General features: G+C 35.6%; 1 protein-coding gene across 2 annotated transcripts; it reads right to left on the bottom strand.

Annotated features, from left to right (window-relative positions):
* LOC129268982 (26S proteasome non-ATPase regulatory subunit 12-like) lies at positions 1–25,079 on the bottom strand. 2 transcript variants are annotated; one of them, XR_010294744.1, is made up of 11 exons: positions 24,737–24,923; positions 15,380–15,568; positions 14,856–14,963; positions 14,298–14,402; positions 12,585–12,740; positions 10,100–10,234; positions 7,265–7,377; positions 4,516–4,690; positions 3,474–3,551; positions 1,631–2,151; positions 1–1,542 (listed from the first exon to the last, which is right to left on the bottom strand). XR_010294744.1 is itself a non-coding variant. In XM_054906432.2 (10 exons), the coding sequence occupies exons 1-10, from the start codon at positions 24,824–24,826 to the stop codon at positions 1,939–1,941; spliced, it is 1,362 nt and encodes a 453-aa protein (XP_054762407.1). In that variant the 5' UTR covers positions 24,827–25,079; the 3' UTR covers positions 1–1,938. The 2 variants fall into 2 exon arrangements, 1 of the variants encoding a protein (XP_054762407.1); XM_054906432.2 differs by having other exon boundaries at positions 1–2,151; positions 24,737–25,079.
* Positions 25,080–27,541: the final 2,462 nt, after the last annotated feature.

Raw genomic sequence — 27,541 nt, 5'->3', positions numbered from 1 at the left:
TGTCATTCATATATACAAAATCATTTATTGTCTTTTACAGACTCAATACAAACAATAATAGCGAGGATGCTTACAGGCTTTGAGTGGGTACATACCTAAACATTCACAGGCATAATATACAAGTAGGGTCCAAGAAGATATTCCATAAATAACACATGGGATACACACCATCTTACATGCGTAACATGAAATCATGAACATTATCGCCCGAATTAAAAAAAAAATGAGGGGAAAACACATTTATTAAGCTATACGAGGACCATATTCATTGCTCTAATCAAGAAATTGTGGTGAAAATGTATTCATGAAAGCATCTATAGACAATACATTCAATGCCATAAACAAGAATTTTATCATGAATATTCATTTTGAAAGTATATACTGACCATAAAAAAAGCATTGAGAGATCAGTTTGCAAACTATTGAGCTGCATGAGTCCCCAAACTTTATTCAATCTTCCAGTTGAAATTAACATACGAGGTGGTATGTTGTAGGCGGACTCCAATTAATAAGCTACAGTGACTTTTGATGTTGGTATGCGACTGTTCTTAGCACCTTAACATACATGTATATAAAGGTGGCCAACAATCTTCTCTTTTATAAAAGGACAGGACAAACGGCTACAAATTACTTGTTGAAGAAATCCTGAAAACAATTGCTCAAAATTTCTGATTAAGTATGTAAGCCATCAATCAGAAACCCCTCAGTCTCGCATGTACGTGTATGTTTTCCTCGGAAAGATTTTAACCGACTACATTCTTCACAGACATACATTTTTTTTCCGTATTGTCGAGAAACGATGCTGTGTTGACAAAATACTGCTCTTCTTCAAAGCCATTATGTCAGGGATTTTATTTTATTTCTTTGACTTGTAAGGTGGTCAGGGGGAAGTGATGATTAAGGCAGTGTGCCTTGTTTTCTATACATGGATGTTGCAAAATGTTTATCAAGAACTAATTATCTTTCTTTAATAATCATCTGGAACTAGAGAGGGAACTGGTAGTGCCTCCCCTACTGTTTTCTCCAAATGCACGCTGCACACCGTCTATGAAGGCGAACTATGTTTTCTTTTGAAATGATCATCAGGAATCAGTGAGTGAACTGGTACTGGATCCCCTAACGTTTTCTCTTTGTAAAGTTGTGCTCAAAAGTTAGTGAACCCCTTCACAAAATGCACTCCTTTATTTGGAGTAATGAATGTAGACAAAGACATTAAAATGTTCTCCGAGCCAAGCGAAACAAATTCTAATTAATGTAATATTTTATCAACTGACTTAACAATTAAATATCTAATACATGGCAGAACTTGAATACGTTAAATATATTCATTTTCTGGCGAGGTTCACTAACTTTTGTGCGGCACTGTGCATGTTGCAAAATGTTTATCGAGTAGAAAAAATTTCAGGGTTCGGTGAGCTAACTGATATTGTATTCCCTATTGTTTTCTCTACATGCATATTGCAAAATGTTCAAGTACATGTAGAACTAATTTTCAGGGATCCGTGAGCTAACTTTGAGTGCATCCCCTATTGATTTATCTACCTGCATGCTGCAAAATGTTTATTGAGTAGAACTTATTTTCAGGGATCAGAGAGCTAACTTTAAGTGCATCCCCTATTTATTTCTCTACCTGCAGGTAGAGCAAAAACTGTGGTGTTAACCGATGTACATAGAGGACCACACAGGTTATTTTACACCGGTGTTAAATTGGTGGTGTTAGTTTTACACCTATAGGTGTTATTACAACACCTATGGTTGTTACATTTACACTCTTTGGTGTTATGTTCAATCTCTAGGGTGTTATTTTAACACCTCAGGGTGTGGTCCTCTATTAACACCAATTGGTGTCAGTTTTAACACCACAGTTTTTACAGTGTGCATGTTGCAAATGTTTGTAAAGTAGAACTAATTTTTTTCTTCATAAATAATGATCGGAAATCAGTGAGCAAACTGGTGCTGCATCTCCTCTTTGTTGATAAGATGGGTAGTCTTATTGACAAGGTGCATGAGGTCGTTGAGGTTGTTGGACCAAGAGTTGAGGATGTCGTTGGGGTCCTTGTGGGGCATGAAGTCCACGATACCAGCCAGCCGATCTACCTTGGCGTAGATGGTCTTCTTCTCAACCAGCTTGGACAGGAACGCTTCCGCCTCCTAGAAAAGATCACATGATACAAGAGAACATTAACACATAATGTACAACAACGTAAAATATTGTCACGAAATGGGTTTTATTTCGTGTGTAGAAAATTATCTTTGGTTGATTTATAATGTTTTTGTCGTAGCTGGCGATATCCTATGCATGCTTCTACACTAATAATGATGTAGATAAGAACATGAAAGTTATGCATGTTTTCTACAGTTTTTGTGGAATAATTTTTTCCTGGAGAAGTTTAGCTGGTTAATTTTAAGTTCATTCAGTATGTTTATATAGGGTTTGTACTTGTTTAGAGGGTATCATGTACACAGAAAGTGGAAATTACTTGATAAATAAACGTCTATGGGTGTTAAAATGAAAGAAAGTGGTTTGTTCTTTAATAAAAAAAAACAGGCAAAAATAAAAATGAAATAAAAGAAGGCTGTGTTTGTAATGTATATGAATTTCTGATTGGGGTATATGTACATGTATCTTCTCCCCATGTTGACTTGAATATTTTCTGTGACTGCGATTTTTAAAATTCCTCAATTAAGGAATATATTTAATAGAGTTTATCATTATTCGGTGGGTAAAAGGGAAAGCAAATTTTTTTTTAGAAATATGTGAAAAAGACATTATTTGATTTGATTGATTGATTTATTATTCTTCTGCATAACAATAGAATATGGTGACACACATATAACAAAGACATTTTGACAATAAACCAGATATATACATCATTGAACATGGAATCACTTGCGGAAGATGAACAGTCATTGTAAGCAAATATGCTTGAGAATATGACAAAACAAAAACATATACATGTATCAAATATATAATCACACTGAATAACAGAATGGATGACAAAGAATGATTTAAATACAAACTTGAAAAAAAAAAGGATAAAAAATGACAATATATGTTTATAATGGACATTTATAAAATTCTGTGCCTTTCTAATGTTAACTTGTCCCCCCCCCCCCCCCCCCTCTTGAATATCAAAGCAATTCTATTTTGCTAACAATACTTGAAAAGATCTAGGGAGAGTTTCATGAAACATATAAGCAACTAAAATTGTTGAATCTGATTGGCTGAGAAGGAATTGTTCAGTGATAATAACCGACTGTTTTGTTGATGAAATACTCCCCTCAATTGGACAGCTGCACAAAAAGTCATCTCTGTAGCAATTCTTTTTACATAGGACTTTACAGAATGCAATTGAGGACGTTTCCCTTAAAAAAAACTCATCAAATTTGGTAAGGAAAATTATTCCCTGCATTTCTCTCCATGAAATCGACACGTGATTTCTCTATTTTTTTTCCTTCTTTTTCAAACTTACATCTCCTGATAGTTCTAAGAGTTCTCCCATCCTTGCAGTTGTGATACGGGTGTAATATTTGGCCATCACTCTGATATTCTGTGGGGATTGACGTTAAAATATACATATAAAAGAAAGTGGTTGCAGTAAACGCTGATTTCATGAGAAGATCTGTGAAACAGATTAATTGTGACATATCATATGGGTGATTTCAAGTTCAGTGTTGACCTTTTGGTGTCGGTGTTAGGTCAATTTTTACATGAGCATAACACCAAACATAAAAAAAGATGGTCCTGAAGTCGCTCACTAGTTTTTGAGATGTCAATAATTTGATCTGGGTCAGTTTTACAAACTCATAATAGATTTTGGAGCTAGAGGAAGCAATCCAAATTCCAACACCAATGCCCAAATCGCCCATTGTGGATCTTGATCTGAACTTTGTTGAATCATGAAATCTAAACTGAAAAATTATCACATTGTAGATTGCCAGCACAGATTAGCACATGTGGGACAGTGTATTCTTATTGCTTGGAAAAAGACCTTACTTTTGGGTCGAATCCCATTCTTATTTTGCCTATTTCTAAGCAATTACACAGTTTCTTCCCGAATCTTTTGGCACATATTTATTATTTATACACACAGAAAACGGGTTGGTTATTTGATTAGAGTTTGTGCGACCTCATTTGAAATCGTTACAATTGGCAATTATCTGTATACTTATTTTAAATGGCAATTTAGTACAGTGTGTAGCATGCTGTAAAAGTACAACTATAGAATAAGCACAAGAAAAAGTAAGAGGGACAAAACTGGAATAAAGAGAAAATGAACAAAAGAGGATAAAGAGAAAGAAAATTAATTCTGATGAAATGAAAAAGGAGATGAAAGTAGGGATGTTTCATGGCACAAAAGTGAAAAATGGGGAGAAGAAAGTTTCAGAAATAATGGGAGTGTACTGCAAAATCTTTTTCAAAGTGCTATTACACTCTAAACTGCATGAGAAGAGAAAAAAAAATCCACCCCCCTCCCACCTTGCTTCACACAAGCAGAATAAAAAAAACCTTACATGTTCAACGACCCTGTTCCTCAGATCTTTCCATCGAAGTGCACCTTGCTCGGTCTCGGCAAAGACATCCGTTGGGGGGCTTCCGGTGGAACCCTTCTTTAACTCACTCTCATAGATTGCACAAACTTGCTGCCATCGCATCAGCTCTGGGGTCGTGAAACACTTCAACAAATCCCTAAAGGTTGAAGTCGAGTGACAAAAAAGCAAAGGGCATTGTAATTGCAAGTTCTTGATTGAACTTATTTGAGATTGATACCATAACTGGAAACTGTGTTTAACCCGACTTTAAGACTGTCTTCTGTTTTGGTAAACCCCCAATGTGTCTATAACTGCTTCAATTCAATACTAGATCATATGAATGTGTATGCTTTAAAACAGAGAACATAAAATGATTAAGTGTTTTGCAGGATATGAATTATGGTTATTTTACATAGAAATTTATTTTGATTGGGCAACCAATCGAAATAAAAATTCAGCCTGTTATTTTTTACCTTTTTTTATACACAGCCTATCCAAATGCATGGGATAGGCTGACAATTTCAGGTTCTAATCTTTGTCAATGGCTTTCTGACATCCAATCACGAAATTTCAAACATATGTGCTAAAGAGACTTTTTGGAAAGAAATTAATACACGTACATCCCCAATGGAGGGCACTAGATATCTCTAAGATTTATATATTTGAAAGTGCACAGAGGATCGACGACTGAAAAACGAGTAAGATTGGCATATGTTGAATGATTTTTGAGACAGAATAATTCACATCATCGGCCCATTACCAAGAATGATTAAATAATAATACTAATAATTTTCCGCATTTATATAGCGCTTAACACATAGGAACAACGTCTATAAGCGCTTTACAGATATATTATTACCCCGGTCATTGGATCCTTGCATGCCCGCATACAATGTATGCACTTTCTCCACTCCCAGGGGAGCATTCCAACAAGAGTTCCAAGACTCGATTGCTAGGCATACTACATAGGCTTTCGCATCCTACCGGGTACCCATTTAACACCTGGGTGGAGAGTGGCAAATTGTGGATTGACGCCTTGCCAAAGGACGCTAGGCCATGGTGGGATTCGAACACATGACCCTCTGATTACGAGGCGAGAGTTGGAACCGCTACACCACGGCGCTTCCATTTAGGGGGTGTTGCAAGAAAATATTTGCAATCAAGCGCAAATATTCTGTTGCAATTTTACAATTGATTGATCACTTTTAACTATAGCAAATCGTATTACACTCCTTGTTTCATGGAGCAGAATAGCTAGCAATCTATCGCAAATTTGCAATCAATGGCACGGCATATGCTTGATTTTGGGAAGGAAAATAGACTTGCAATTGATCGCAAGTTCCTTGCAACGCCCCATCAGTGTTGTGTTTGTATGATTGTGTCTCCAACACCTGAATAAAGGTGACATATTTCACATAAATCATTGTCATCAAAGATTTATGGTGTGATCATTCCAAGAGTGAAGACAGAATGTGGTAAACGTGCACTATCAATCGATGGTGCTTTACTTTGGAATAGCCGACCCCCATCAGTGAGAAGTGCTAGTAGTAAGAATGCTTTTTGTTCCCAGCACTTGAAGTGGTGCTCTTCCAGGAAATAGCCCCTTCACTCTCTGCAACATGCAGACATCAGTATGTGAAGCACAGATATAGGCTTTTTTAATATTGTATGTATTACGTGTTAAAGATTGTCACATATGAAATAATTATGAGTTTCTCTGTTAATTTCATAGAAAATATTTGATGATTTGCATAAATTCATTTCCACAAGTAAATTTTCGTATATGCTATTCACATTGAGTAGCAATCATATTGATTTACCTGAATTTACATAATTGAAATGTAGGGGGAGGGGGGTTGTCTCTCTCGTATTGTAATGCTGATTGAAATCTAGATGAATTACTGTTACTTCCCTACATTGTACTCATGTACCATCATCTTTTTTCCACGTATTCATTTCTGATTATTTTGCATGTTCTGTTTGTTTTTTCCTTATGTAATTTGCTTGTCTGTTATATTGTAAATATTTGTTTAGAGGGGCCCCCTGGAAAACAGTACAAGACTACTGATGGGGCCACCCTGTATACATAAAACGAAATAAATAAATTTACCAAGAATTTGAATACTATCTTAAAGGAGAATGAAACCCTTGAAACCAGCTGAATCAATATCAAAGAGAAAAATCAAAGAAACATATTGTTGAAAGTTTGAGGAAGATTGAATGAATAATAAGAAAGTTATGAGCATTTGAATATTGAGATCACGAGTGCCATGTAGATCCTCCCATTGGCAATGCGACCAAGATCTGTGATGTCACACACGTACAACTCCCTCATTACTTTAGTACTTATTTCACTTATATTCTCACTTTTATAGAGTCTATCACAAGGTGAGGTATTCTCTTTACGAGATGACAAGTACAGAGGTTTCACAACATTATATCATTGATGAATCATTTGTCATATGATTAAAATGAGCAAAAAGATATGTTTTGGGGTATATTTTCAGTGTCCAAATGGGAGAGTTGTACGTGTGTGACATCACAGATCTTGGTCGCATTGCCAATGGGAGGATCTCCATAGCATTAGTGATCTCGACATTCAAATGCTCATAACTCTTTTATTGCTAGTCCTATTTTACTCAAACTTTTGTTGATCTTATTCTTTGATTTTTCTGCTTACACAAAAGCTAACTTGCTCCAAGAGTTTCATTCTCCTTTAATATGCACTCACCTGTATTTTGGAATGTCTTCAAGCTTCTTCTCAAGGTTGACCCTGTGAATCAGATCCGACTGTTCGTTGTCAAACGGGGCCAGAATGAGGTACAGGACCGCATTCTTCAAACCCTTCAAATGAAGAAGAAGAGGAAGAAATAAGCTTGTCTCGTCAAAGACAGATTTGTACTGAACACACAAAATGAGCTGGAAGTGGAAGTCCAACTTCATGCCTCCAACATATGGAATAGTACATTTCAAGATACGGATATAATACAATTTCAATATTTCAACTTAACACTTCCATTGTTTAATTCAGATAACAATAAATATAATAACAAATAATAACACAGTTCTTGTATAGCGCATATCACATTATGTCATAACATCCCTACGCGCTTCCAAAGGATTTGGATATTATTACCCTGGCTTTAGCCCCGCAGCCTTATGTAGCACGGTGGCATTTCAAGGAATAAATTCCTGCCAGGTACCCATTCATCTCACCTGGGTTGAGTGCAGCACAACGTGGATGAATTCCTTGCTGAAGGAAATTACGCCATGGCTGGGATTCGAACCCACGACCCTCTCGTTTCAAAGTCGGAAGACTAATCCACTGGGCCACAATGCTCCAATAAAAGTACATGTGAACTACAGTGACTACCAAGACTTTAATAGTTGTTTATTCTAGCCAGATGAAAGTAAGCGACTGGAGCAATTAAATATTTATCGGTGACACATTTGCTCCGGGCTTTATTTTGTCAAAGACAAAGGCCCGAATTCACAAAGGTGGTTTTGAAAACCCACGGTTGAGTCCATGGTTTATGCAGATTTCCTGTATAAATTACGCTTAATTTACCGCGTATTGGGCGCGTGTATAAAACATGTTCAATGCTGATGCGCGCTTTTGTTACAGTGCGCCAAACTGACGCCTGTTACCATGGTTAGATACGCTATTTCATTCATGAGTCCACTGTTTGAAGAGTGGACTCATGAATAAAAACAGTGGACTCATGAATAAAATAGCGTTGATAACCACGGCAACAGGCGTCAATTTGGCGCACTGTGACAAAAGCGCGCATCAGGATTGGGCATTTTTCATACACGCGCCCAATACGCTCTAAATTAAGCATAATTTATATAGGAAATCTGCATAAACCGTGGACTCAACCGTGGGTTTTCAAAACCACCTTTGTGAATTCGGGCCAAAGGGTTTGGGTTGCAAGAGGGTTTTATCTTGGGTTTAGGGTTAAGTTTAGGATAGGGTATAGTTTTAAATCCAGGGTTGAAGATGGTCATGTATGAACCGGTGAATTTGCAGCAGAGCAATTGTCACCAGAGCAAATGTCATGGAACCGTTTATTCCTCCACAACAGAATTGGTATAGGGGTATGTGCCTAATCAATAGAGATTACAGCATTAATATCTCTTTGAACTTTGAACCCAAGTTGCAAGACCACTGCCTGATCAATAAACTACAATAAGGATACCAAAAATGTTTAGGGAGACAATTCTGAGAGGGAATTATCAACTAATGCAGTTTGAAAAGGAAAGTTGAGAAAGAAAATCATCAGTATTCATCAGTAATCAATCACCAAAATCTAGTTTATTATCATTACTATTTATTCAGCCAAAAGACAGGCAAATCTTAGAATCAATGACAAAATATAAAACTTCAATAATTGAATAAAAATGAGTTTTCAAAATTGGAGAAAAGACGACAGGAGTAAAAAGTTACCCTACAGGCAAGGGTTCACAAGACTAAACTCACTAATGTTGCCCAGGGCAATATGAGCCCTCATGGGTTTGTAGTATTCCAGGAAATGAATTTTGTCCTTGGTTATAATAATGCTCATGAGAATGACTAGGGCATTTATCATTCCCAAGGTGCCTTTCATTCTGGCCCTTCTATCACCCCAAGACCTTGGCCGAGGGTTGATAAAAAAAGGCTGGTATGAAAAGCACAGAGGGAATGACGATTTCCACCGTCATCTGAATGCACAGCAGAATACCTGATAATTCATCACAAAGATCTGTCTTACATCAACTCCAGACTCAATATTTTGATTAATAGCATCCTAATTGCCATTCCACTGTCATCTGCGGCCAGAACTCCAAGGAAGATTCACCACAAACCTTTGTTACACATCATATAGACAAATAGCACTCAAGAACTAACTCAAAAGTGCGTGTATCAGCGCTTGTATGTTTACATACAATAATAGTTATTCATACAGAAATGTCTCTCTCACCCTTCTTTCTCTTTCCTCTTTTCACAAAATTCAGCCCTTCATTCATACTACTTGGATGGCCTTTAATCATAATCCTGTCATATTTGTGAAACATGCTGACCTTTTTCCTAACAGTTGGTAGCTCTGAAGTTAGCCACTGATCAGCCACATATCTGACAATAGGAATGTATCAGCTGGTTGTGGAATGCGAGCTCTGCTACTGCGAGGCGAAATTCACAAATACACAGCCCAATGTAGATATTCCAGTTAACAAATAAAACTCAGCATCAAAGGCATTAGTAAGAACAACATGCGCGAGGTACACTTGGATCAGATCTAAAACTGACCCTCTTTTCTTCTTGATGAATTGACTACTAAGCACCTGTACTTCAAGTTGACGGTAATTCCCTCTGCTGTTGTTCTCCGTCACTGATCAGAGGGAGACGAAGAAGAAGATGTAACATGATGGGAAGGGGCAGCGGAATAGTTTTAAAAGTGGGGGGCTAGCCATGCAAAAAATCACAATCATTTGGTCATTTTTACGTTTTTGTACACGGTTTTTTTGAAAAAAGTGGGGGCCGAAGCCCCCCCCCCCCCCGCTTCTGCGGCCCCTGATTGGTACTCACCTCCTTCCACCTAGAATCCTCCTTCTGGATGATGGGCGTGTCATAGACGGCACGGTAATGCTTGCAGGTATCAAGATACGCCCCCTCGTGCTGGTCTAACTCAATCATCAACTTGTAGAACTTCAACTTTTGCTCCTGTAGTGGTTTAGATACAACAAAAGTACTATATCAAATGGACACCAAACTCTTACGCAAAAGCAAACAAAAGTAGTTTTTTTCACGGTCGGGCACTGTATGTGTGTATCACGAAAAGACCATCAAAATTGTCAATTTCGGAAGACACAAAATGCAAACCCAACATGAAAATGAAATATTTGAGGTATTCAAGGAAAACAAGCAAAAATGCTTGTTTAGGGTACTCTTGTTATCGAAGGATGTTTACTTGTTTAGGATCCATTTTGAAAGTCCATGTATGTACAATGGTGTCCACATTCTAGTGATAAGCCATTTTGTAGTTAATTCTGTGCATGATCAGAAGGTCATTGGTCCTAAACAGGGTTGGGCTCAATTACTTTCTTCAATTACAATTATGTAATTGAAGAAATGTTCTATTACAATTAATTTCCAATTAAATTACATTTTTTTCAGTTACAATAACCAATTACTGTACTTTTGTCAATTACAATTTCAATTACTTGCTATAAAAGTCATGAATGAAATCAATTTGTACTCTGTATGTACTAGCACCACCTATTTCAACATAACATAAGAGAAACTAAAAAGGTGAAGGTTTAAAGATAAATTCCAGTTATGGTAACGATCTCAAAATGACCTTTACAGAGTCTAATATAATGACCACCCAAGTGTCTGTTTGTATGAATAAAAAATATGTGCCAAAGGATTCTGGAAGAAATTGTGTAATTGCTGAGAAGTGAGCAAAATAAGCGCAGATTCGGTCACTTCCGTCGGGTCTTTATTCCAGCAATAATAATACAATGTCCCAAGTGTGCCTATCTGTGTTGGCGATCTTCAGTGTGATCGTATTTCAGCTTAGATTTTATGATTTCCCAAAGTTCAGTTTATGCAACTGTACCAGATCTAGATCCACGATGATATAGTCATACTTAACCTTGGTTTTACAGACTTTCCCACAAAAGTAGTGTTTTACTGCAACTACTTTCATTTACCTTTAAAGGAGAATGAAACCTTTGGACCAAGATAGCTTGCATGAAAACAGAAAAATCAAAGAAACAGATCAACAAAAGTTTGAGTAAAATCGGACAAATAATGAGAAAGTTATGAGCTTTTGAATATTGCGATCACTAATGCTATGGAGATCCTCACGTTGGCAATGCGACAAAGATGTGTGATGTCACTTGTGAACAACTCTCCCCATTACTTTAGTATATATTTCATATAAATTGCCTCTTTTATTACATCTATCAGTAGAATATGTATTCTTTCTATAGGAGGGCATGTAATACAGATTTTTAAAGAATACATCATGGATAGAGAGTTTGTATCACCATACGAAAAAGCAAAAAGACACATTTTCAGGGTATTTCATAGTCCATCAATGGGAAAGTTGTTCATGTGTGACATCACACATCCTTGTCGCGTTGCCAATGGGAGGATCTCCATAGCATTAGAGATTGCAATATTCAAATGCTCATAACTTTCTCATTATTTGTCGGATTTTTCTCAAACTTTCTTTGTTCTTACTCTTTGATTTTTCTGTTTCGACACAAGCCTACTTGTTCCAAAGGTTTCATTCCCCTTTAATCATGTTAAAGAGCACGGATTCTGCCTATTACACTCTTTGATAGCTGAAGCTCAGTTGACATGAAAAAGGTCATGAAATTATCAATTAAGTAAGTCTATTGTAAAGCAATTGAATGTAATTAAAAGTAATAGACAGTAATTGAAGTCAATCACATTTTTTTCAATTACAATTACTTTCTCATTCAAAATTTCAATTGCAATTACAATTACTCAAAGAAATGTAATTAATTATGTAATTGATCGATTACCTTGTAATTTAGCCCAACGCTGGTCCTAAAGTGATATGGTGGTTTGATATTTAATGAGATAAGCAGCAACTTTGATGTCTTGATTATTCAAATATTTTTTGCATTGTGTATTTCATTACATCCACAAAAAACAAAAATACGTCCACTAGCGACTGGTATTTCAGTTGGCATAGTACATTGTTGTAACAACATGTTAATGCATTCAAAGTAGAAATGCAACAGATACCTTCATAGTGCGTTCATTGGTGTGCTATTCAAGTCACCTAGTCTATTTCATTTCTTCATCCTGCTATGTAAGGCAAGCTTACATAATATCTTGCTTTGAAATCTGCCTATCATTATGCAAGAAATATACGGTCATTCGGCCAAAATTGCCCATTAAGTAAGTACGAAAAGGTTTATTGATGGTAGACCAAATGGCTTTGTCCCAGGTGGTTTTAGACTATCAGAAAAGCAGACCAACTTCTCGTAGACCAATTGAATGAACCTCTGAATGCAGTATGCACATGCCATACCTGGACCTCTTCATCGGTGGAATCAAAGAACTTGGTGCTGATTTTCTTGCTGATGATCTGAGTGCGGATGTAGTCCTTCTTGGCGAGACAAAGCCGCATCTGCTCCAGGATAAACTCCACCTTCTCCTTCTTCTCCATGGAGCCAAAGGTCTCCACCTGGAGTCGGTCAGATTCAGAGAGGGGGCGAACCAGAAAAGGTTGGTTTGTTAAATTAACAAGAAATTATTCATATTTATGTACTAAAGTAATATCGTCCCTTTTTGGGGGATTAAGGCCCACTTTAGACACCGAACCGAAGGTCTGTGCAGGGTCTTTCACACAGAAATCAAGGGGGGTGTTTCGCAAATATTTAAGTATGACTTAAGTTGCACTTAAATGCCAAAGTGAACATGATATGCAACGCGCGATCTTATTGATAGATACGCAGTAGTGCGCGTCCTCATGGTACGATCTGACCAATGCCGTCAAGCGTTTCATACCGTACGCACCTCGGTATTTAAGTGCGACTCTAAGTCATACTTAAATCTTTGTGAAACACCCCCATGGAAGTGCCTTTTTATTGCGAATCCTCACATTCCTCAAAGACCAACAATGAGGAATAAGGGAAAGGCTGCTGTAAAAGAGGCATAGTGCCTTCAAACCAAGATTCTTGCTAAAAGACACATCACAGGTGCTGCACATGACAGCCATGAATATTTGCATTCACATGAAAAGTTAGAGAGAGACAGACAGACAAAGAGACATAGGAAAAAATAAAACAGAAATAGAGAAGCAGGAATGGCAGTTACTAATCACTGGGTCTGAATATAAGCTAGAATATACATGTATGTATTTTTTTTTAAAGCCATATGAAATGTACATTATAAAGCCAGAAAAGCCTGAAATAGGAAGTAATCAGTGCCTGAAATAGGGCAAAAGCCTCAAGACTGGCTTCTCTGAGTAAATTTCAACGTGTACGGTGAACTAATGAAGGATGATCAATGCACGTTTGAGAGGAGTTCTTTCAAAGACGACAAGAACATACTTGTCAAAATGTTGACTTTGGGTGGCCCTTTTCAAGACCACACACATGCCCACAACTAAATACAAGGGCCCGTATTCTGAAGTCAGGTTTAACTTAAACTCGGGTTTAAAGTTGTGGTTTAAGTATGGGAAGGCAACAGTATCAAATTTGTTTTATTAAGTTGTATGTTTCTTATGTTTACTGTGCCCTTTCCTGATTCATCGATGGTGAAGACAATCATCTATTTATACTTCCTAGACAATTATGAATGATTTGAGAGCCAAATGAGCTGAAAATATGATATCTCTACCGTTAGTGATTTATGTAACAATTGGCTATTCATACTTAAACCATAACTTTAAACCTGAGTTTAAGTTAAACCTGCTATCAGAATATGGGCCAAGGTGTACTAAGAAGCATCTATACTGAATGGGTGATTTCAAGTCCGGTGTTGGCGTTCGTGTTGGTGTTGGAAGCACAAATTGGATTGCTTCCCCTAGCTCCAAAAACCTATTCTGAGCTTATAAAACTGTACCAGATCACATTATTGACATCTCAACAACTAGTGAGTGACTTTTCAGGACCACCTTCATTTTAGGTTAGGTGTTATACTCATGTAAAAATTGACCTAACACCAACACCAAAAGGTCAACACTGAACTTGAAATCACCCATTGATGTGATTGCTGGTGGATATGAAGGTGGGTATACCTGGAGTTCTTGTAGGATGTCGGCAGCCTCTGTGATATTCCCTTGTCCTTCTTTGATCTTTGCGAGGGTCATCGTCAGACGAGCCCGTTCAATCTCAACGTAAATCTGCAAGCAAGTAAATCAAGCAAACATTCAGTAAACCATCTATATCTATGACTGGTCCGGCTATAAACAAGATGAATGCATATTATAGTCTTCTTCACATACCCCCAACTGTTCATCGATGGTGATAATACTTGAGCAACTAATCATTTCCGATACAATCAACTCTGGAGTTTGATTGCATCGGCTTTTTAAACCTCTTCAGCCCATAAACTTAAAAATGCACCAACATTTTAATAAAAGTCATCCATTAAAACACAGAGAATGAATAACTACTTGAAGTTTTGTGAAGCTGTGTGAAATGATTCCCAGAAGTACGGCTCTTTAGTTACTCCCGTGAAGATAGTAGGGGAGTATATGATTCATGAACAAGCAGGAAAAAATGGCTGTGCCCATGCACTTTTTCTTGCAACATCCCCTAAGTCTATGTAGTTGGAAGTAATTTCTTCAGCATACCTTTCCTGCTGTGACTGTTCTTAGTGTATCGATTAGTTTCAGCTTCGTCTCCATGTCTGGCGTCTGCTCCACGTAGGTGCACGATTCCTGAACCATCTTAACTACAGCCTTGGGAAAGAGTCAGAATGCAAAAGATGGTATATTGAGGTTTTGACTAGAAAAAAATTGATTCATAATTTACTTCTTCTCCTTTTTTAAAACTATTGATAAGTACAAAAAGATTTGAAGAACAAAAAGTCCCATGAAATATAATCACTTCAACACATAATAGCTAAAAAAATGTCATGTAATGAGTGCAGTACATGACTCACAACTCTATAGAGTACTCATGCATTAGTAAAAACATTCACTTAATGTTCTTTTTCACATCAATAATACTATGTATATTAATTATATTTATTAAAAAAAACTATTTCCCGCTTTGAAGGCTATGATTGTGACTAAGTCACAAACGCTCAATGTAAAAAAGTCAAATTTCTTGACTTATATCTTGTGAGAAAATTTCCTGGAACAGAATCACCTACCTGCTTCAACTGACTTCTTCTTTTTGAGAGGAGAACAATGTGTTCATTGAGGGTGTCCCAATCGCGCGCCTCAAAGCAGATTTTGACAATAGCCACGAGGATACGTGCTGTGGAATGCATGTCGGCCGCCGTTCTCGTTTGCTTCTCCAGGGACAGCATACTCTCCAAAGCTTCACTCAACTTTCCATCCTGAAAAGAAAAAAAAATGCTTTTGTTTTAAATATGATTGTGTTTATTCAAGAAAAAGTAATAATGATTCAATTCAATTATTTTATTGTCATGTTCAATGATTAAAAACACAAAAATTGTCCTCAGACTCTTATTGACAAAAAGAGCATTGAAACAAAAAAATCAATCACAAACTATAAATACATCAAAATAATACATACATGTAATTTAATATAAATATATCAATAAAATAAATATATATAAATATACCCTGTTTACATGCTAATGATAAAGATATTGCAATAAATATTGACAGATAATCAGTCTAAATGATTAATAAAAATAAAAAACGTTACAAATTATACAATCAGAGGATCTTCTCTCTGAAATACGAGTAAAGTCCAAGAATTTTGGTGATAGAGCTTTTGGGAAAAGGCACCAAAATTGTGGAACAATCTGCCTCATGATATAAGATCAATAACAGATTTCAACAGATTCAAATCTGTGTTAAAAACATACCTTTTTAAGAAACACATACCCTATAGAATTAGAATGCAATTCTTCTACACGCATAGAGACTATTTATATGGTATAATGCGTCTCTAAGAACTGCTTATTATTATAATTATTATTAAACAAATGATTGAGAACTGCAGCAGAATTAGAGGGTAATTGAAAATGAGGCCTGTCACTGACATGAAAAAATGGTGGAACACCCCTGTTAATAGTCTCTCCTGCATGAGCAATTGACATGTACATGTGTAGCAGCAACATTGACTTTCTGACACTGAATATCAAACATATTCTCTTTTTTAATGACCATGGTTCAATCATGAGGCACTCACACTAGAGAAAGGTTAGTATTAGTAAACCATCATGAGAATGCCCTACATGTATCAGAAAAATCAACAGATGAATGCTTGTCTAATTGCCGATCCCTGACAACGATCATATCCGAGTTTCACAGAACAAGTTAAAATATCAAAATCACAACCATTGGCTAGGATATATTGATAGGTATCACAACAATCACAACTGAAATATGGCATACTTTCAATTGTGGAGATGGGATGTATATTACCGGTACTTGATATTATGAGAGAGACATATGATGTCAAGCAGGGTTGTTTGATTTAAATCATGTCGATTTAAATCATGATTTAAATCGCGATTTAAATCACTTGATTTTTTTCAAAAAAATCACTGATTTAAATCAACTTTTATGAAAAAAATTAGTTTTCTCTATTTTCTCTTCTTCTTAACAGATCTATACTTTCAATGTAATCATTTTCATTTCTGTTCCACGTGCTTTAGAGATACTTTAAAAGAATGATACACCCTCATGGAGTCTGATTTAACACCACTGTTTTATTTTCAAATTGTAAAACAAGCAAAACTGATGAAAACAACAAGTTTCTAACGAAGTAATGAAAAATAACTCTCTGTATGTACACCAAACTGTTAAGTCTTCAATAAAATAATATATAAAATCTACAAAGGTGCTCAAAGTATGGATACTTTTACAAAACAGCTGAACTACTTGTATGTACCTCCTTCTTGTTACTATTAATACCCATTCTTTCAATTACTTAAGTTGCAAAACCCTTTGTTTATTAGCTATTACCAGCTGTTAGTTGGGAAGTCCCCCATGTGATAGTTCTAGGAAATATTCCTAGCTAAAATCCCCCATGTGATAATTCTAGGAAATATTCCCAGCTAGAATTCCCAAGGGCAGTATAGGAACCCTAACAGGCCTTTAATAATGTCAATTTTGTTGGAAATTCTCAAGTTCTTTGAGTACTTCATGCATTGGAGTAACACTTCGGATGTTTTGGACTGACTGATATAAAAATTTCAAGAGTTTAAATGTATACATAATACATAACATTACTTGGGCTTCGATAAAATGTCCCTCTCTATAATGCAAATAAATTAAAAAAAAAAAAAAAAATTACCTGTATATAAGTGGATTATTGTGTCAAATAGTACAATACACAATGTTCAAAAGACTACTTGACCACTATTATTGGTTTAAAACAGTTTAAATATAGTTTAAAACTTGTTAAGTGTGACCATTATTTTTCGTTGGAAAAAAATCAAAAAAATCTGATTTGAATCATAAAAATCCGATTCAAATAAAAAAAAAATCAACAACCCTGATGTCAAGGGTGCTACATAAGCACTTGCCCGATTGCCCAGGGCAAGTAAAAGTTATACTCTGCAAGTTTTTTAAAATAAAGACCAAAACTACTTGCCCGAATTGAGAAAGCAAAATTCTCACAATGGAACTACCAAAATTAGGGTCGATATTTTTGATATGATATCAACCCTAATTTTGGTCATAGTGGGCAAGATAAAATCACTTTGGAAAAAGTCATGCAATAACAAGGTACATCAGTTCATGTCAAAAGAGAGAAAAGAAGTTCAATGGTTTATAAAACCACAATACTTTCTTTTCAAAAGTTAAAAAACTTTTTTTTCAAGGATTTTTTGGGGCAAGTGAAATAGATTTTTGGGCAAGTATATTCCAACTATTTAAAAATGTACTTGCCCGACTGGGCAAGTACTTCTAAACAGTTATGTAGCACCCTGATGACGTCACAAATTAAAAAGTTCAAAATTTCTTAACACATTCTTTGATGGATTTCAATCAAACCCTGAACAATTTTTCAAACCAACTCGTCAGGGTTAATTCCCCTTTTAATTTTTTTTTATTTTATTTTAGCCTTTCCCTTTTATTTTGGCTCATTTCATTCTCCCTTAATTTTCTGTTTTATTTATGCCCATTTCCTCTTCCTACCGTATCGGATTCCATCATCCTTTCCCATTCCATTTCAGTTTGCACTATAAATTTTAATTTCCACCTCTATCTCCCTCATTCATGTCATTCTCATTTCTCAACATTCCTGGATGTTTCGTTCTCTCTAACATATAGATCCATTCTATAGAGTTCTACTTCTAGACCAATCCCTCCCCCCCCCCTTCTAGTATAGACCTTGCCCTTTTCCTCTTCAAATTTTCCTTTCAAGCTTTTGTTGTCCTTCCAATTTTTTCTAAAAAGGAATATTCTCTTTCCTCTCTTCAACTTCGATCTAATTCAGACTTTGTCTTGTCTTGTCTTGTAAGTACTGCACTTGAACGCCTCAAAGAGGCTATAGACGTGCAGGCCATTCATGCAATCGCTGCTGCTGTATACTTCTTTTAATCAGCATGTTTTTGCTCAGCTGTTTCTTAAATGCAGCTAGATCAGCTGCATTTTTAGTAGTGGGAGAAAGTGAATTCCACTCTACAATTGTAAGAGGGTAGAGGAAATATTTGTAGCAATCCTTATTTGCTCTGATTATATTGAAGTTTAAATCATGAGACTGTCTGGTTATTCTGGTTGTTGGCCTGGAGGATGCTTTGGAAGTGATTTGATTTATATTACATGGAGTTACGTTGTGTATTTCTTCAAACAAAAATATAAGCCGGCTACTTGTTCTCCTGTCTTGAAGCGTATCCCATTTTAGAATACTCATCATTTTGGTAACACTACTTATGTGTTGATACTTGAAAAAAAGAAAGAAAGCCAGCCAGACAGAAAGAAAGAAAGAAAGAAAGAAAGGAAGGAAGGAAAAATCAGAAAGGAGGATATTTTCATTCAGTAAAAAAATTATTCCAAGGCCAGATTGCATATTTAGCAAAATACAAATAAGATGGTTGACAAATATACAATTTACATTTCAATAACAGCAATAACTCAAAATGACTATTCAACATGAAATTAAAGAGTTTACACTCATAAAACATCTCAAGGAAGGATACTTATAAATACAAAAGAAAAAAAGATAATCCCCCTCCAGTGGCTCCTATGATGAATACATATCTGAAATAAGAAGTGAAGCATTAAAAAAAAATTCTTCTCAATTATATCGTATTTATTTCAAAATATCTTTCAACCATTATATTATTCTATATATACCGGTAATGTAAATACATATTTAATCCAGCATAACAAAAAGGAAAAGAAAATGAAGGAAAGAGAGAAGAAAAATAAGAAAGGAGGGAGAGAGAGAAAGAAGGAAGGAACAAAAAGTAAATAATATTCAAAGGGGAATGAAATCTTTGGAATAAGTAGGCTTGTGTCGAAACAGAAAAATCAAAAGAATAAGAACAAAGAAAGTTTGAGAAAAATCAGACAAATAATGAGAAAGTTATGAGCATTTGAATATTGCAATCACTCACTAATGCTATGGAGATCCTCCTATTGGCAATGCGACAAGGATGTGTGATGTCACATGTGAACAACTTTCCCTTCGATGGACTGTAAAATACCCTCAAATTGTCTCTTTCTGCTTTTTCTTGTGGTGATACAAACTTTATCCATGGTGTATTATTTAAAAATCTGTATTACATGCCCTCCCATAGAAAGAACACATGATCTACTGATAGATGTGATAAAAGAGGCAGTTTAAGTGAAATATATACTACAGTAATGGGAGAGTTGTTCACAAGTGACATCACACATCTTTGTCGCATTGCCAATTTGAGGATCTCCATATCATTAGTGATTGCAATATTCAAATGCTCATAACTTTCTCATTATTTGTCTGATTTTTCTCAAACTTTCGTTGATCTGTTTCTTGGATTTTTCTGTTTTTACACAAGCTGTCTTGTTCCAAAGGTTTCATTCTCCTTTAAGAAAATTGAAAAGAAGGACAAATAAATGGAAAGAAAGACCAAGAAGAGAAGGAAGTGAAGTATTTATTTTTTATTTCAAAATACCTTTCAATCATAATATAATTATAACATAAATGTTTAAATACAACATAATGGAAAAAGCAAATGAAGGAAAGAAAGAAAAAAATAATAGAGGGAGATAGAGAAAGAAAGAGGGAATGAAATAAAAAGTAAAGGACTTTTAATAAGATTGAAAAGGACAAATAATGGAAAGAAAGACAGAAGAGAAAGAAACGAGGGAAGGAAATACAAAAGAAACAAGAAAGGAAATATATCAAGATGTACAAAGAGAAAGTAAACTAAAAGTGGCTGCAGAATAATATTTCACTTTTTTGTTCAGAAGTCTGTTTTATCAGTAGAGGCACACGGCCAATATGGGAGACTCTCTAATAGGGGAGACAATCTCCCACATTGGAGACTTGCTTTGCAAAAGGACAAAAGAAACAACACCAACAAAAGCATGATTTTTTCCACCCAAAATTTTGTCTCACTGAGGTCAGAAGCCCATTTGTTTTGTGTGTGATTGACAACAAAAGTCCTTATCAAAACAAAAGTAGACAGTGAATTTTTAAAGTAGACAGTGAAAAAGGGTAATTTTTCATGAGGAATCTGCTTATCACATTTTTATTTGCCGCCAAGCCAGGTCACTCACACGTATTGCGAGGTTAGTAATAGTATTAGTATACTAACCTCGCACCACGAACCACGTTTGGCAGTGGATTTCTAACTAGTGGGTCGCGCGTGCTGGGATCTCACTTCTTGGGTCCACAACACACGACTTCTATTGCTTGAATTTTCTGTGCGCGGCGGCATGTAATGAACCCTTGGGTGAGCCCACTCACACAACATGCGAGGTTAGTATACGGTACTAACCTCGCACAACACATGTGATTTCATAGTGCATTTTGACGTTTTCATTCATCACACGAATGTGAGGGACTAAACTACGCCAAACCTTTCAATATTTGTCCACTATGTTAATCTTGATCGTATGGTTTAAGTTTATTTGAAAAAGAAATTATAAATTATTTATTAAAGTGTTTTTATCGCTTACCTCCAAATCTCAACCAGGATACTTCGCTCGGTCCGTCCTTAGTCATCCTTCGTACTGCGGTGGAAATTACGCAAACAACAATCGAAATGCGAAATTTTCCAATCGAACATTCTCGATTCAAGTCGTCGGCGCATAATAGGAAATTGTACCAAAAATCAACATAGTTCTCTATTTATTCAAACAATTTTTTCTGGGGTGCACTTGACCTTTAAGAGATTTTCCAATGAAAATATTACATGGAACTTGGAAATACAAATCATAATTTGGTTGAACAAAATGTTTTCTGTTAAAGTATAAAACAGAAGAGGAACATATCCTTCACGTATTTTTATATCCAAAATATGTTGCCTTAGTATGGAATAATCACAATGACATAAAATGAAAATGGGTAAAGTACCTTCCTAATGATCATTGAGATTTTGCCTATGGAATCATTGTTTAATAATTTTCAAAGCTTTAAATAGATGAAAATGTTCATTGAGAAAATATACATATATATATATGAACAAAATGATAATGTCCCGATTGTTTCGCATTACGTGTGTTAGATTGCGGGCGTTTGTGTGTGTGTGTAGGAAGCAAGATATTCGTGTTAATGTTTGCACAAAAAGGAGAGGGAAAGGGAAAGGAAAAGGGGAGGGGGAAAGGTAGAGGAGAGAGAGGGAAAAGGAGACCATAAAATAGAAAGAAAACAAAGGAAAGGAAGAGGGGAAGGGAGAGAGAAAGAAAAATGGAAAGAGCGAGAAAAGAGTAGGGGAGGGAGAAAGGAAAGAAAAGAAGGGAAAGGAAAAAGGGAGAAAGGGAATGGAGGGGGCGGGAAAGGAAAGGAGAGACAATAAAAGACAGATCAGGGGAGGGGGAAAAGTAGAGGAGAGAGAGGGAAAAGGAGACCATAAAATAGAAAGAAAACAAAAGAAAGGAAGAGGGGAAGGGAGAGGGAAAGAAAAATGGAAAGAGCGAGAAAAGAGTAGGGGAGGGAGAAAGGAAACAAAAGAAGAGAAAGGAAAAAGCGAGAAAGGGAATGGAGGGGGCGGGAAAGGGAAGGAGAGACAATAAAAGACAGATCAGGGGAGGGGGAAAGGAAGAGGAGAGAGAGGGAAAAGGAGACCATAAAATAGAAAAAAAACAAAAGAAAGGAAGAGGGGAAGGGAGAGGGAAAGAAAAATGGAAAGAGCGAGAAAAGAGTAGGGGAGGGAGAAAGGAAAGAAAAGAAGGGAAAAAAAAAGCGAAAAAGGGAAGGGAAAGGGAGAGAAGAAAAGAAGGGAGAACGAAAATGGGGAAAGGGAGAAGGAGAGGGGATGATGAAGGGGATAGGAAAATGTCAAGTTTGAAGATCTGAATATTAACACTAAAACAAAATTAGACTCCCATGTTTTATTTATAAAAATACCATCTTTTTCATGATTATAAAGGTTCAACGTCCCTGTTCTAGGTCTAAACTTCAACATAAATCTATTGGCGCTTCGCGCTTGAATTCTGGAGGTCATTCCTCTTTTAAAAGTATAGGTAATCTGTCGGACTTTTCAAATCCCAAATTTAAATCTTAAGCGCAAATGCCCTCGCATTATTTTTCATTTAGATACAGTCCTGTCATCAATATCAAAAACTCTAAGCGCGAGCTTCGCGCTGGCATCATTTTTGTAAGTGACATTTATGATGTTGTTCATATTTTAAAAATGTCAATTTGTTGAGGTTTAAATGTCCAAAAGTTCAGCGCTCGCATAATTTGTAAGGTAAATAGGCCTACCCTTTTAATTTTTATACAAAGGCGCTTATACAACGTCCAGAATGCAGTTCGGAATATTGAAAATAACTATTGGTCCCGCTATTTCTGCCCGTGCGACAAGCATTTATCATTTTGAATCATGAGATTCACCTTTAAAATATGATGAAAAAGTATCGTTAAGACTGAATTAAGAAAAAAAGAAGCTCACGTTTCACGCTCGCATTTTGATCCGTTAGCTTGTGATAATAATGGTGACTTCGTTAATATATCTTAGCGGACATGTCCACCTTTTGGTGCTTCAAGAAAAATAAACACAACACACAAATAATAATAGAAAACGAACAAGAATAGAATAGATAGTTACCTATCCCACTCATGAATTCTTATTTAACAGTCCCCAAAACGTCTTTTTTCGTGTTAGCTTATTTCATATACATATATATATATATATATATATAAATATATATATATATATATAGGTCTCCTCATCATGGTTATAAAAAGTGCTCAGAATGTTTTATTTTCAAGTCCTTGTATCAGAATTTTCAGCTCGGGCAGCTCTATCGCATTTTGATTACTATCCTGTTGATTTATTTACTTGAACAAAATATTTAAAATGTCCAGCTTTTAGAACAGATATCAAAAAAAGGTATTCACCTTTGATCATAGATGAGGAAGAAGAAAAAAGTGCAAAAAAATAGGAAACAAACTAACGAATTAATGTGACATAATTTTTCTTCATTTCAGGGCGACTCTTTACATTTCATCATCGCTGATGGCGCTACAATAGAAAATACCGCTTGACAGCAAAAAAAAAAAAAGAAAGAGGAAAATAATGCTGAGTGTCTAAAATGCAGCTAGCAGTACAAGCTGCAGAACCGTAAACAAACCTCTTGTGAATAATATCGCGTGCCCTCTTTAAGCAAATGTTTACAACCACGATGACCCTGCGGTATCTACGTGAAGATCACGAGAAATTTTTTTTTTTTTCTTAAAAACACTCCAAAGAGAAGTCAAGAAACGATCCATATGGTTCGGTAAGTGTCATAGCACAATTAGAAACATTATTTTAAAAGGAATGGCATAGTTATTTTAGTAAAAAGGGTGTGAAAAATTCGCGTGCACCATGTGCATATGAATCCTTCGCACCCGAGATGCATTGATCCCATGAGTGGGGTGAGCCAAGGTAATCCTTTTGCAGCAAATCAAATGTAAACAAAGGAAATTCATTGGTCTCCAAAACTGGAGACTGTCTCTGAAATTGGATACCCAAATTCTTTACAAAAAACTCTGATACTGGAGATAATCTCCCACATTGGAGACAGTCTCCAATGATTGGCCGTGCGCCTCTACTGTTTATTATGTTTTCCTTTATATTTTTCGCAAATTTCGGGCCACCGGTCACCAAACTTTAATATCGGGCCACCCCAAAAAATTATATGAAGGTTTGGGTGGCCTGAATGGGCCACCACCAACAAAAGTAAATGTGGATCCTTGCTAGCGCACAGCTCAGTCTCAGAACCACACGCCACATTTGTCATTGCATTGCCAATCACCATTGCATTGCCGTACAGCATAAACCAAACGTAAAACCAACACCATTTGCAGTCAATGGGTCCATCACTCAATCGATGACTTGCATTTGTCAGACTTTGTTGCCCATAAATATTACCAGTTATTAGCACCTCACCTTTCCAAGTTGCTCACATTCCGGTATTCTCTTATCCACTGTATCTGTATAATCCACCTCCATTTTCTGTATTCTGCCATCATCAGCCATTTTCGCTTATTTTTAACCCTAACTTAATATTCAATTTTTGCAGCAAAGATGTTCACGTTCGTTCTTCTTTGACTTTAATATGGTTACGATATCTACTAGTAGACCAATTGCGAATGAAAAAAAGCTATAAATACTATTACATCCAATTTTTGGTTTGGCTAAAATGACAATTTTTTGAAAAAAATAAAAAGTAATTGTATTTTTCATTCGGTTAATAATTAAATCCTACATAGTGCTGAATTATATCAAACGTGCAGATTTGTTGCGCGATAGCTAGGCTGGGGATCGGCTGGGGAGTAGGCCTTCTTCTTACATTCCAAATGACAAAGGAATAAATAAATAAATAAATAAAAATTGCAGGTCATTCAACGCCAGGTATTACTAAATCATTCTTCAAATGAAAGAAAAGAGATATAAGTTTGCCAGTTGACATTATATCATATATAGGCATATAAGGAAGCAGTAATTTAATTGTTAAAAGTGCCCATTTTTCCCCTATCGAGGGTTTCGGAAGATATGCATTGATCATAGTAACATGATTTTTATAAAAATAGAATATGCTCTTCTTTTTTCTTAGTTCTAATCATGCATAATAATTGGTAAGTATTATAAGCCATTTAAGCTATATCAATGGAGTAGTTTTAGGTCCTGATGTTTTAAATGTAAATCATTATTTCAACAAATTCGTGACGTTACTATAAACTTTGATAACACAATTATGCCTTTTCATAAATTAACAAGCATTCTCAATTAATATACTAACATGAATGAAATGCATGAATCGGAAAATATGGAGGAAACCTCAGAGCAGAATATTTGTATATAGATGATTTTCCCTTTTTATACCTTTTTAAAGGTCAAGTCCACCCCAGCAAAATGTTGATTTGAATAAGTAGAGAAAAATCAAACTAGCATAACACTGAACATTTCATCAATATCGGATGTAAAATAAGAAAGTTATGGAATTTTAAAGTTTCGCTTATTTTTCACAAAACAGTGATATGCACAACTCAGCGACATGCAAATGGGTCAGTCGATGATGTCCATCACTCACCATTTCTTTTGTTTCTTATTGTTTGAATTATACAATATTTCATTTTTTTACAGATTTAACCACAGGGACCGACTTGACTAAATCATATAGTATTAAACAATGCTAATTCCACATGTTCAGGGAGGAATTAATCACTGTTTCACTTGACAATGAGGAGAAAATAAGAATATTTCATATTTTATATAATGAAATACAAAATAAATAGTGAGTGGATGACGTCATCAGTCTCCTCATTTGCATACCAACCAGGATGTGCATATAACTGTTTTGTGAAATTAAGCGAAACTTTAAAATGTCATAACTTTCTTATTTTACATCCGATTTTGATAAAATTTTCAGTGTTATGCTTGTTGGATTTTCCTCTTTTTATTCAAATCAATTTTTTGTTGGGGTGGACTTGTCCTTTAAAATTCAATGCACGTGACGACATAATATATTAAATCACATGCATCAAAAACAAAAGCCATAGAGAACACAGAACAGCGACGAAACAACTAATAAAGAGAGAGAAAAAAGAAGAGTACAGTGAGAGGCAGCCAATTAACCAACAAATTTTGAAGCCCTAATAATTAAAGGGGAATCAAACCCAAATAAAAAAAAATCTAAAGGAAAAAAAAATCAGACAAGTTGATAGGTACGTGAAAGTTTGAACAATATCGTACAAACAATAAACTTCTGAATTGTTAAAAGTTGTAAATATTGGTAATCACTATTATACACGTGGAGACTTCAAGTTGGCTGCATGGGATGTCATATAGTGATGTAAGGCCCCGGGTGTAGGGGGTGTAAGGCAAGGACTTCGCTTCCTTGTACTCCTACATAAAATGGCTAAAATGTTATTTTATTCAAAAGTTTTGCCTCAAATTTTATTTTTCTTTCATGAGGAACCATATACTACCTGGGTTATATTTAGATTACTGCCCCAGGGGAATATGAACGTAGGAGAAACGGGGGAGAAACTTACCACAAATCTCAGATAATTAAGTATGGGAAGTTGTCCTTGCCCCTTGACAATTACCCAGTTGCCAATTTGAAATCTATATAGTCTTAGGGATCTCAATTTGCAGCCATAACTTTCTTATTGCTATTTCAACATTCTGTTTCATTTATTTTTCTCCACACACCATTTTATAACCAAGGCTGTATTAATGATATCACATACATGCCAGTAAAATAACAATTTAAGTTCGATTCACATTAGGCCTACCGAAGAAAAAGCTTTGATTTATTTATTTTTTTCATTTCAAGCTCAAACAGATTAACAAAATAAGTACAAAAACAGAATGTTGATAACAAAAATTAAAAGCTTTGCTTTCAAATGACGTTTTAAATTGAAAATATTCAAATTCTATTCAACCTATTCTGGATCACCTGGATAAGTTTTGTCGAATCTCTCAATCTCTCTGGCAACGTCATAGCAATACAATATGATAGGCCTTTGCATAAATACATGTCACTGGGAATCCCTTCTGCGCAATAACAGCTTATTATTCTAAGGAATACTCTTTCATCAAGAGAGACTCATTGTCTATGTATTTATACTTCAAATACTTGAATATAATTATTTATGACAAAGGGATGATCAAATTAAGCTGCAACTGAGGGCTGGAAATATTTATTTCTAATTAAATAGAGGAAAATTCACAAAGCAAAATGATGAA

This window comes from Lytechinus pictus, chromosome 10, assembly GCF_037042905.1.
Source record: "Lytechinus pictus isolate F3 Inbred chromosome 10, Lp3.0, whole genome shotgun sequence".
Classification (NCBI taxonomy): Eukaryota; Metazoa; Echinodermata; class Echinoidea; order Temnopleuroida; family Toxopneustidae; genus Lytechinus; species Lytechinus pictus.
The sequence above is the reverse complement of the archived record's forward strand: the minus strand, read 5'-3'. Positions and strand labels throughout refer to the sequence as shown.

Coding starts and splice junctions, on each gene's coding strand:
- LOC129268982 (XM_054906432.2), bottom strand. CDS start 24,826: ATGGCTGATGATGGCAGAATACAGAAAATGGAGGTGGATTATACAGAT. Junction 7,378..10,099: donor AGGATTCTAGGTGGAAGGAG/GTGAGTACCAAT, acceptor CTTCATTTGAAG/GGTTTGAAGAATGCGGTCCT. Junction 2,152..3,473: donor TCTTAGAACTATCAGGAGAT/GTAAGTTTGAAA, acceptor GATCTTTTCTAG/GAGGCGGAAGCGTTCCTGTC.